At 42.8% G+C, this 12,836-nt stretch overlaps 1 protein-coding gene across 1 annotated transcript in view; it reads right to left on the reverse strand.

The window, feature by feature from the left end:
* The window catches only part of ITPR3 (inositol 1,4,5-trisphosphate receptor type 3), a 467,836-nt gene that overhangs the window by 141,816 nt on the left and 313,184 nt on the right, over positions 1–12,836 (reverse strand). The window contains exon 22 of the mRNA XM_069238858.1: positions 7,160–7,356. Within this exon, the coding sequence (XP_069094959.1) occupies positions 7,160–7,356 (197 nt within the window). The remainder of the gene's footprint in view (positions 1–7,159; positions 7,357–12,836) is intronic.

The following is a 12,836-nucleotide window of genomic DNA, read 5'->3' on the forward strand; positions in this document are numbered from 1 at the left end:
TATTTGCCCTCTTTGGGGATCACCACAATGGTGGCCTCAGAGGTGGTCTCTGATATTGAATCATGGGCTGTGGAATGTGTGATGGTCGATTTTATCGGGGATATGATGGTACTAGCTAATGATTAAAAAAAATAAAATTGTGAACATTTTTAATTACTTGGAGAATCTCCTCTGTGCTAAAGGGTTTAGCAAGTTCAGATTGTTCGCAATCAGAGATTTGTTTCATTGGTAAGGATTTAAAAAAATTGAGCTCAAGATTCAATGGAAGTGGAAGCTGAGGGAGTGTATAGCTTTTTGTAAAAGCTCTGAAAGACCTTTAAGATCATATCCGTTGAAGTTTGTATGTTAATATGATTTTTTGAATAATGATAACTTTTTTTTTTACTTCAGATATGCGGCTAAGGATTTTCCATCTTTATTGAGGTAGAACATCTTTTTACCTTTTTGTGCTTGTACCCAGTGGTGTGCTCGTTTGCTAATGATAATATTAAAGTTATATTTAAGTTGCTTTAATAGGGTCAATGTTGTTCCGGCGCTGTTTTGCCTATAAGAAAATTCTTTGGATTTAATTTCTAATGCCAATTGGTTTAGGAATGTATTAATAAGTTTATTCTTTCACGACGTTTTACTTATAATTTAACCTCTAGTATAACATTTATGAGCATCCCAAAAGGTGACTGGAGAGAATACTGAGTCCTGATAGGTCTCGATAAATCGAGCTATTCTTCTTTTAGCTCTCTGGCAGTATCTGGGTCTTTTAAAATTTCTACATTCAGTCTCCAGTTTTTGGATCTTGGTGTGGAAGGAAGGAATTTGAGGTGAAATGTGATCCCTGCATGGTCTGAAATAGTGTTTGGTTCTATAGAAGTCTGGGCAGCATATGGGAAGGAGAGTCAGGGCAAGTGGTAGGTAATCAATTCTGGAGAACATGTTGTGAGGTGGTGAGAAAAAGGTAAAATCAGTACCAGTGGGGTTGTGAATTCTCCATTCATAGGGTAGTTTATGAACTGCGCATTGCTGCTGGTGTGTTTTCTGGGATTTAGGAATCCTATATCTGAAGACCGATTGTCTAGAATTGGGCCCATCGGTAAGTTGAAATCTCCTCCCAATGTGACCCAAACATCAGGTGGGAGATGGGCTGATTTGGATGACAGTGAATTCCAAACCTTAGGGTCGTCTATCTTAGGTGCATAAATGTTCACATCATATATTTCAGAGGAGGGATGTTGTAATCTTGTGATCAACTAACTGCCCTCATTGTCTGGTTCAGATGAAATAATAGACAATCTTGAGTTTCTAGACAGTATTGTCAGGACTCCATACTTTTTTGTCACAGCACGGCAACAAGCGATGTCAGATACCCACCCGGCACGGAGGGACAGTGCTTCCTTATAACCAATTTGGTCTCCTGCAAGAAGACTAGGTCATTGTGAAGAGAGTGTCAATAGTCTGAAAATGCACGTCTTTTTACTGGGTGAGTGAGACTTTTGGCATTAAGGGAAATCACATCAAGCTTCGTATTACTGGGATTTGACATTGTCTCATAATGAGAGTGTACAGGGAGTGCAGAATTATTAGGCAAGTTGTATTTTTGAGGATTAATTTTATTATTGAACAACAACCATGTTCTCAATGAACCCAAAAAACTCATTAATATCAAAGCTGAATATTTTTGGAAGTAGTTTTTAGTTTGTTTTTAGTTTTAGCTATGTTAGGGGGATATCTGTGTGTGCAGGTGACTATTACTGTGCATAATTATTAGGCAACAAAAAAAAATATATACCCATTTCAATTATTTATTATTACCAGTGAAACCAATATAACATCTCAACATTCACAAATATACATTTCTGACATTCAAAAACAAAACAAAAACAAATCAGTGACCAATATAGCCACCTTTCTTTGCAAGGACACTCAAAAGCCTGCCATCCATGGATTCTGTCAGTGTTTTGATCTGTTCACCATCAACATTGCGTGCAGCAGCAACCACAGCCTCCCAGACACTGTTCAGAGAGGTGTACTGTTTTCCCTCCTTTTAAATCTCACATTTGATGATGGACCACAGGTTCTCAATGGGGTTCAGATCAGGTGAACAAGGAGGCCATGTCATTAGATTTCCTTCTTTTATACCCTTTCTTGCCAGCCACGCTGTGGAGTACTTGGACGCGTGTGATGGAGCATTGTCCTGCATGAAAATCATGTTTTTCTTGAAGGATGCAGACTTCTTCCTGTACCACTGCTTGAAGAAGGTGTCTTCCAGGAACTGGCAGTAGGACTGGGAGTTGAGCTTGACTCCATCCTCAACCCGAAAAGGCCCCACAAGCTCATCTTTGATGATACCAGCCCAAACCAGTACTCCACCTCCACCTTGCTGGCGTCTGAGTCGGACTGGAGCTCTCTGCCCTTTACCAATCCAGCCACGGGCCCATCCATCTGGCCCATCAAGACTCACTCTCATTTCATCAGTCCATAAAACCTTAGAAAAATCAGTCTTGAGATATTTATTGGCCCAGTCTTGACTTTTCAGCTTGTGTGTCTTGTTCAGTGGTGGTCGTCTTTCAGCCTTTCTTACCTTGGCCATGTCTCTGAGTATTGCACACCTTGTGCTTTTGGGCACTCCAGTGATGTTGCAGCTCTGAAATATGGCCAAACTGGTGGCAAGTGGCATTGTGGCAGCTGCACGCTTGACTTTTCTCAGTTTATGGGCAGTTATTTTGAGCCTTGGTTTTTCCACACGCTTCTTGCGACCCTGTTGACTATTTTGAATGAAACGCTTGATTGTTCAATGATAACGCTTCAGAAGCTTTGCAATTTTAAGAGTGCTGCATCCCTCTGCAAGATATCTCACTATTTTTGACTTTTCTGAGCCTGTCAAGTCCTTCTTTTGACCCATTTTGCCAAAGGAAAGGAAGTTGCCTAATAATTATGCACACCTGATATAGGGTGTTGATGTCATTAGACCACACCCCTTCTCATTACAGAGATGCACATCACCTAATATGCTTAATTGGTAGTAGGCTTTCGAGCCTATACAGCTTGGAGTAAGACAACATGCATAAAGAGGATGATGTGGTCAAAATACTAATTTGCCTAATAATTCTGCACTCCCTGTATATGATCTCGTGAGGCGGATGGCCATAAGGTATGATATGGCTGAAGTGCCAACTTGAATATCACATGACTCAAATGGGAACAAAATAAAGGAAGGATAGCACATTGATGGAAGGTCGTGGGTATACAAAGTGTAAAGGGAAAATCTCCCTAAAGAACAAGGGGAAGCCCGAAAAGACGAGGTGTGTGTTGTGGGGATGTGTGTAACGCTCGCAGGTGCAGGCAGATAGAGGGGGCACAAGGCCACCATCAACATTTGATATAAACATGATAACAGTGAAAGTTTTAATCTGACTATGTGAGTAAAAGGACAAAACATATGTACAAAGTGGGACTTCACAATGTGTAAATGCATGTGAATACTTTGGGGATGGATGTGAATTGCATGAATAGACAACACAAAGTGTGTGTGGAGCTATGTGAGCACCCTGAATTTGTGTAGCAGTGAGCTGGTCAGAGTAAGTTAGTGCAACTAAAGTATTAATTAGTTAATTTGAAAATAAGGACCGATGTTAGTTGAGAGAGTAGGCAGATCCGATATAACATATCATTGCATGACTGATAAAGCCCAGTAAAACTTGGGGGAATAATTTATAGGCCCGGACCTGATGTGGTGATTCGCCCCAGTGTTAATAGATGATTTGATTGCATTGGAGAGAGAGAAAAATAAAATACTGTGTTATCACACAGATATGTTTGAAGAGTCGTCCATGCTAACTTCCAGTGTGTTCTCAAGTTTAAGTTTTAAGGTCGGCGGACGGTTCCGAGAAGACATGGGTCTTGCCTTAATATACAATCTTAAATTTGGCCGGGCCAATGAAGGAATGCTGGATCCCTCATTCTAATAGTGAGCGTTTGAGCACTAGGAAGCCTTTCCATCTATTGACAGTGTCCCTGGAATAGTCTTGGGCAATACTGATCTTAGCGCCTTGCCAAATGATTGCCTTATGTTTCTTCACAAAATTAGTTCAGAATGTTAAAAGTGCAAAGGTCTGAATATCAAAGCGCTTGCCGTCAATAGGTTCTTTGGTTTATATAAAGGGACCCTGTGTGCACGTTCAATTTCAAAGTCTTTGTTGAAGGTAATGCCAAGAGTTGAGGGGATCCATGACTCCAAAAAGGCGATTGTGACTGGGCTTTATCTTCTACATCTTCGGGAAGACCAAAAATTCTAAGGTTAGCTTTTATATTTTGATCCTCCAACTCGGTCAGGTCTCTTTTAAGGCACGTTATATCATTATCCATCTGGATGTTGTGCTTGGCTTGGGCTAATAGGTGGTCCTCAGTTAAGCTGATATGGTTTTTAGCATTTGTCATCCTTATGTTAAGGTCCTTGATATCTCTCCTGATCGCTGCGACTTACGTTTGCAACGTGTCCATATTGATTTTTGTACTCTGTCTGATATCATGGACTTCATTTAGTTTTCAGTGTAGTCTGGTTGTCTTGTTTCTCTTTAGCAGGTGACTCAGGAATTGACACTTTCTTTGTTGAGCATTTGAGACTCATTTTGGCTTCTTTATCCTTAGGTGTTCTGTGTTCTCTCTGTTTTGCCATGTGTACAGCTCAAATGATACTGACACTGACGCATTAATAGTTGATCGGACGTGTTTAAAGGGAAATGTCTTTTTAGGGACACACCCTTGTACTTAAGGAGAATGTTTGAAAATGTTTCTAAAGCAAGCTGGACCAGTGCAAGAAAGCGGTCTGGTGAGTGTTGTATTTATCCATAGCAATATCAATAGCAAATGTCACAGAGCACACCTAGTTGAATCCATCTAATTGAGTCTAATATTCGAGGGATAAATAAAGATGTTAATCAATACCGATGCAAACTATGCAGATGAAAGAACAAATGTCCAAGGAATATCCAAGTGCCTAAGAGAGTAAAATATCTTTAGGTAGGAATAGGTCACTGTGCGCTGACTTTTACTATGGAAGTTGCTGCCAAACGCCTCCAGGATCGGCACTCAGGCGGTTAGCTCCATTTCATTTCTGGTCGCACTGTGAGTTAATGGTGCTGGCAGATTAAACATTGCCCAAGCATATTTGTTTAATCAAATGGCATAAGAGGATCTCCCCTTTTATAATCAAGCCAGCATACAGAGTCATACACAGGTAGTCAGATTCTCTGTTAGACAAAACGAGAGAAGGTCCTTCGTAGTACCTATTAGTTGGGCCCCACAGAGTAAAATCTCTGGACTCTTACCGCGTTGAAGCCTGTTTAACCAGGTGCTGCTTTCATTGGCTGTGTGGTTCTCTGAGCCTTAACAGGCAGATCAACTGTGTTGGGAGCTCGCTGGTGTGAGATCACCAGCTGTAGAGAAGTCTAAACCATGGTCTCTCGCAGTTGTTGGGGGATGTCTGGGAGGTCAGCCTGTCCTGCATTGAAGGTTAGAACATGCCGCTGAAGATGGAGCGAGTGTTCTGTAGCTCCTAAGCCGCCATCTTGGCTTTGGTGCCGGATTACTGCATCCTGACTAAAAGGTGGCTTCCACTCCATATTTCGCTCAGGTCAAAGCCACGATCAGAGTGTCTACACAATTAGGGGTAGAGGGCTTTGCACAAGTCCTTCCGAAAAGCACTTTAGAACCTCTAATACAGCCCGTTGAATGGTGGGCTCGACTGATCTTTAGAGAGGAGCCGCCATCTTGCGTGAGCACTAGCCACACCCCCCAACCTGATACTAAGTTTGGCGTCATATTGTGCAAATACTGTTTGTAAAAACAATTCCCTTTCTTTCTGCTCATGTACAAATTTGCTGCAAAAGTACTTTTCATTAGACTCTAAATGGTCCTTCTGATTGTAATCCCCAAAATACATTTCCATATACCTGTCCATGCTAAGTCTTAGGGGGTCATTTTGACCCTGGCGGGCGGCGGTCGCCGCCCGCCTGGAGGGAACCACCATCCGCGGAGGCCATTCTGGCTTTTCCGCTGGGCTGGCGGGCGACCGCCAGAAGGCCGCCCGCCAGCCCAGCGGGAAACCCCTCCCCACGAGGAAGCCGGCTCCGAATGGAGCCGGCGGAGTGGGCATGTGCGACGGGTGCAGTTTGCACCCGTCGCGTATTTCAGTGTCTGCTAGGCAGACACTGAAATACACAGTGGGGCCCTCTTACGGGGGCCCCTGCCGTGCCCATGCCATTGGCATGGGCATGGCAGGGGCCCCCAGGGGCCCCGCGGCACCCCCTACCGCCATCCTGTTCCTGGCGGGCGAACCGCCAGGAACAGGATGGCGGTAGGGGGTGTCAGAATCCCCCATGGCGGCGCAGCAAGCTGCGCCGCCATGGGGGATTCCAAGGGCAGCGGTAAACCGGCGGGAGACCGCCGGTTTACCCTTTCTGGCCGCGGCAGAACCGCCGCGGTCAGAATGCCCTTTGGAGCACCGCCTGTCTGTCGGCGGTGCTCCCGTGGCCGGTGACCCTGGCGGTCACCGGCCGCCAGGGTCTGAATCAGGCCCTTAATGTCAAGCAAACATTTTCTTTCATTTGATGCACATGGTTTTGTGGGCCGCACTTCCATCAGCATGGTGTCCGGCCCTAGATACACTGTGGTTCAATTATCCATAACTGTCCCCTTAAACAATGAGACATCTCTTGTGCTTGGGTGCCAGAAATGGATACATAATATGTGTCCAATCTTGCTGTGCTATAAGAAAGAGAGAGAGAGTTGGGAGTAGCGAAAGAGAGGTTCTGTGACAAATATCACAGAAGTGTTGGTAGCAAGAGGTCTCAAAGAGAGCGATAAATGTGGGATCTCCAAAGAGAGGGAAAGGAAATATAAATTAATCTAAAGAAAGTTAAAGAAACAAGGGTACTAGAAAGGGGGTGTAATAAGTACCCACACAAAGGCAGTAGGGATAAGTACTCCCCAGGAGACAAAGAAAGTCAGGTTCAGTAGTCCCACAGAGAGAAAAAAGAAAGAAATAGACATTGAATGAACAGAAGGAAGAAGTGAGTTGGTGAGGGACCTCAGCAAGTTTAAATGAGCATGATTGCAACCTCTCCACACCCAGTTCCCGGGGATGGGGAGTTCCATCCCCACCAACCTGTAATATCTCAAGGATCTTCAACTTGGTCTCCATCACAATGACATTCTCATGCTCTGAGCTCTTCTGCTTGATAGATGTGTCTGCAGCAACAACAGACCCGAGCCCGGGTGGCACAAAGACAGACTGCTTCCGGTTCAGCACCATGGTAGACATGATCTGCCCCACCCCCTGGATAGATTGGCGGACGTTCTTTCCTAGAAGAGAAGAAATGGGATGCAGATTAGAAAGGGAGCTGTGGAAGAAGTGAAGGAGGTTCGCAAGACATTAACATGACTGGGGGAGTGGAGAGCCTACGTTTAGAGATGTCCGGCTATTCAAGCCATCAACAACCAATCAGCTGTTATTTTTCACCAGCTCAGGGGGCCGGTGTCATACTGAGCGTTTCAAGAAAAAACCTCAAACTAGAGTTATGTCAAACCACAAGGGATGGAGGGAGCTGGAGGAGGTGCTCAACTTCCAAAACTGCTTGCATGATGAAATGGAAACAGGTGACAGAAATAGATGAATAAATGGATTCTTCTTCTCCTGTTGTAGCTCTGCAGAGCTCAGCCAAACTCAAATCTGAAGTACCATCTAACACAGGTATCTTCTTCATGGCAAAACAAAGATGCCATGGGCCCTAATGAAAGTACACAATTCTCCTGTATCTCCACTCCCATGTTTAGCACTAAAAAAAGCAAAAAACACACAACTGATTGCAGGACAGTGGCCCATCAAACCCCTACGTCCAGGTACCATAGCATCTGCGGTGCTATTGATAGCTAGTTGCTTATTCCCTTGTTGGGCCTTATGTAGTGGTTATATTTGTGCAAACAGTGTTTAATGTCCTTTTAGCACAAATGCCAATCTAGAGCTGAGTGTAAACTGTTCACAGTTTGCATTTATACTTATTAACAGCTTGCAGCTGTGCTGATCTAGGCTGGGGCAGGGAGCACAGCAAAATGGACCCCATTGACTCAGATCCACACAGTTTGGAATGGGCCAGAGTGATCCAAGCCTCCTTTATTAGGGCAGAGCGCGCAAACGCTCTGGCCCCTGTTGTAAATGCTCTGTGGGCTTTTAACCACACCCATGTCACATCCATCAGTTTGGTTGGTTCATAGGCTTGCCTTTTAAAATTCTCTTGATTTCATTAGTGAAAGGCATGCATACATCATGCTTTTTCCGGTGTTTAGTCCTCCTCGAGAGCACCAGTAAACTATTGAAAACATGCGCAGCTCTGTGTTTTCCACATGGCTTCTGATCTACTTTTTCTTTATATTTCCTACGCAGTGCAATCTCGCTGGGCAGTAGTCAAGCGCTTTGCATGACATCGACCCTGTTACATAGATAATTGCTCTTTTCCCAGTTACATGGATAATTGCACTTTTGCCGATACGTTTGACTGCGAGTGAACTTCTGTTTCCTTTTGTGTCTCCTTCATGCACATGGCAGGCGTCAGCTCGCTTATGTGAAACTGTTTTACTTTTCAATTTCAGTTTATGTGGCAAGAAAAGTCAGGTTAGGTGTTTTCATCGCTAATAGCTCTAACTCGAGTGAATGCGAGACCCATTGCATTGCAAATGCTTGTGTTAATGATCCGTCCTTGCTTGCCTGTGCCCTAACCCCTCCCACTTTGCTGCATGACCCATCCATCCATCGTTGCTTGTTAAAGGTGTGACAGGATGAAGGGCGCTTGGGAAATACCAAAGTTCAAGTTTTGTGTTTGCCAAGCACTTTTCAGGACAAAAACAGCATTAGAGACTTTGAAGAAGCTTAAGACTTCGTACGCCAATGTTTTTTATAGATTCATTAGGACACAATAGAGCTGTGAGCGCGAGAGAACAGTTCATATGTTTTAATTAATGACAACCGATGGAAATAGTACAGCGTAAGGCCGATTTTGCTGAAATCTGCAGTGAAAAACTCTTTTAATTGCATGCCACCTTTGTTTCGGGGTGCCAGGCTCGACAGGTCGTTATGCCATCTACAGTGAGGTTCGGCGTTGTATAGCTGGTTACTTCTAGACAGTGTGGCATTTTTCTCTGTGGAATACTTATGTACATCCCAGACAACAGTCAGCTCCCCTCAGTGTACAAATAAACCAACCTAATCACAAACATACATACATTCAATTCCCACAGCTCAGCGATAAACAAAAACATTATGCCAAAATTTAACAAATACGAATGCTGAGCGCTAGAAAGATATATAAGCTTTTAATCTTATTATTTATTTTAACTGATGCTAATTTAAAGAACGTCTGCATGAATATCTCGTGGAATCGACAACGTTTGAAATTAATTATGTCTGTAAAAATTAATTTGACAGGGTGAGGGTTTGGCATAGCGGCTTGAGCTGCGGACTTTGGCGAAAGGAAACCATGTTTGAGTCTGGACTTAACATCCTGTGTTTCTAGACAAATCAATTAATCTATCAGCGCCTTGAAAGCCTCATGGGTGGTTTGCCTTGCTCTATCAATGTTTGATTGATATAATGTTTTATATAAATGAAGGTCGTGTATCTGTTTTTAGTCCTGAAGGAGGATTTTATTACATTTCATCACTGAAACTGTTTAGCAAAAATATTGAGAACACTATCTATATGCACTCGTCATTTTTACATAAGAATTACATTTTATAAATGGTCAGTGACCATGAAATAGAAGTGCACATGTCAGAAGACATTTTGATTGGTCTAATTCAATTCTTCCTTTACATGTATTTTTGTAAGGATTTGGTTGTATATATTTAAATTTAATAATAATTAATTTTAATTTTTATCGGATTAAAAGCATATATATTCTTTCTAGCACTCTAGCATTCATATTTCTTTTATTTTGGCATGAAGGTTTTTTATTTTATTTTGTGAGTTGTAGGAATTGAATGTATGTGGATATACAACATAGGTTTGTTTGTACACTGAGAGGAGCGGACTGGTGAAAACAACACTGTTCTCTTGGCTTGAGGGGTTGCTCTCTATTATTTGTCATAAGAACATACATTGCCTCCCCTCCCCCAGGTTAGTTTCTTTCTTCACAACAAGCATAAAAACTGTTTTCTGACGCCTGACCACCATGGCCCTCCAAAAATGCTTCCATTATTTGTTGTAGTAAAGTATTTTTTTTTAAAGTGAACAATGGAATACTTGAATTAATCTCAGCCACTGTAATTACTTGGCCGCCTCCCAGTCTATTATTATTTTGCACACCATGCCACCTCAGTTTGGACCCAGCTATTTGCAAATCAATCTTGACTCAGTTCCAATGGGAACAATCATGCCCAAACTGCCAAGCCAGGTCCTCGCTGAACCCGAACACAGACAACACAGGACCGATTGCGCCCTTGGTATGGGCTCATCAGCCAGGTATAGTTTGGTTCCTGTGACAGTGTATACAGGACCCATGTCTGGGCATACCTGTCCCACTTAGGGCAGCATAATAAAGAATACAAAAATAGATGGATGGAATGTTTGAATTAATCTCAACCACTGGTAAATATTCAGACCACTTCACAGCCCATTGTTATTTTGCACACCATGTAACCTCAGTTTCTACCCAGCTTATGTGCTGTATGTTGTTAGTGGACCACTAAAGAAATAAATATTCAGGGGTGGTGCGGCAATGACTTGTTAGGCCCCAGCTTTGAATGATTTCCTTCAACTTGCAAATGGTTAAAACTAAAAATGCCTTTCTTTCTTTTGCAAAATGTCAGCCACGAGTAGCTTATCTAGTCCTGTTATTTATTTTACTTTGCATTCTGGTACTTGCAGTTCTGCATTGTTATAGACCCAATGCTTAAACCCCCAGTATGAGGAGGAAAAAAACAGGTCTGCATGAGCTGCTCATACCTGACTTAGGAAAACTTGAGCCCATTTTTGTGGTCACCTACTGTATGTCTATGTGTGCCTCATGTTGTACATGGCTGTGTCCCCCCACTGTATATCACCTTGTACTGCTTTGCATCAGTGATAGTGTTAGTAATATTGTGAAGCATTCCTCTAACTGGTATACACAGAATCAAGTTCTAAATGGGAATCAGCACTTACACTAGGCTTAAACACTTACACTAGGCTTTTATAGAGTTGCATGCTTGTAAACTACAAAGAGCTTCAGCTCCCGATTCATGGAAGTTAGCACTTCTAAATATATCATTCGGTCCTGGAAGAATGCAGTGGTGTAATGAAAAATACAATTCAGTATGCTAAAATGTCACAAAGCTCACTTCTGTACAGGTAAAAAGCTCTGTAGACGAACAACTGTCCTTGAACAGTGACAGCCTGCAGCATCTCAGTAAACATTGCTCCTTTACTTCTAACTTTTACCAGTTCGGATGCCCGCGGGCACTTATGAAGCAGACTGGTGCTGTCCATCACTCCTGAACATCAGCGCCTCTTTGGGGGATGAAAGGGAGTTTAGAACTGAAAACCTGACCATTGTGGTTTATTCATGACGGACAGCACCACAACAACCACAGGAACAGGAGTCCTGGACCTGCCCTCTAATTCCAAGATGGAGCTTGGCTTGTGCTTTGCCCTGAACAATGTCCTCAGGGTAGCACTTTCTGCCATTCAAAAATACTACTTTTCAATCCTTTCTAAAAAAAACCTGGGGAATTTATAACTTTCCCTAAACTATTTCAGGACTGGGAATAGAATACTAAATAAGCCACCTGGAATATTTGGGGGAAAGTTGTTCTTTCCCCATCTATTGTAGGACTGGAGTTAGAATAGTAAATTTGACCTTCCAGTATCCACCGTGCCCACTGCTGCCCCGAGGGTGCAAAAGGGGGAAAGAAAAGTGCACCTCATGTGCCAATTGTCTGTTGTCCCTCAAAAATGCAAGTTGCATTTTTTTCTTCATGCCTTTCCCCTTTTTGGGTTTTGGATACTAGCAGTAGCAAATGAAAGATGAAAGGGGTACATGATGTACCGAGCTCTCGAGTTGACCAGGTTTATACATAAGAAAGTAAGTTACCCATTCCAGATTTTTGGATTTGCATTTGGGAACAAGTAGTCCTGACGTTATAGGAGGGTGAACAAGACTACAATTCCCAAAATAAAAAGAGAAATTTGTGGGCTGGATGAGCTACTGTACTCTAGATGTGAGAAGCTTGGGAGCCCTGTATATATGAGAAAGTTACAGAAGAATCAAGATGTCCAGGACTGGCAGAAACAACAACCATTTCACACACTTTGCTTGAGTATATTTTCTTTATAATGGTCTGATTGTGATAGCCTTGCCCTTTGTACTAGGATATGTCAACTCCCTTCCTTGGGACACGGTTTCCACTGTGTTCTTGTGGGTGTAGGCTGGCTGATTTGTGACCCCTGGCACTCCCTGTGCCAAGATCAATGATTAAGCTGGGCATTTGTGTTTGAATCCTTTCATGTTGGGTCTGGTGGTCCGTCTAGTCCACATTCATTCTGGGCTCCATGCACCTTTCTGTTCATGATTTTTGGGGGGTGGTTGGAGGATGCATAAGATTACTGTACAACTGGTTTCAACATAAAATATAAACCAGATAGAAGTTGCTAATATAATAGCATTTTGTTTTTTTTGGTACCTGGTCCCTTAATGCTTTCTTTTGGTATTTTTGTCATGGTTCATTTCCGCCAGCCCACCCGTCACATTGTGATTGCATTCAGTAGGTCGAGCATACAAGTACTTTCACCTGTTGTAAGAATTGTGGGCTTT

Source organism: Pleurodeles waltl, chromosome 6 (assembly GCF_031143425.1).
Source record: "Pleurodeles waltl isolate 20211129_DDA chromosome 6, aPleWal1.hap1.20221129, whole genome shotgun sequence".
Taxonomy (NCBI): Eukaryota; Metazoa; Chordata; class Amphibia; order Caudata; family Salamandridae; genus Pleurodeles; species Pleurodeles waltl.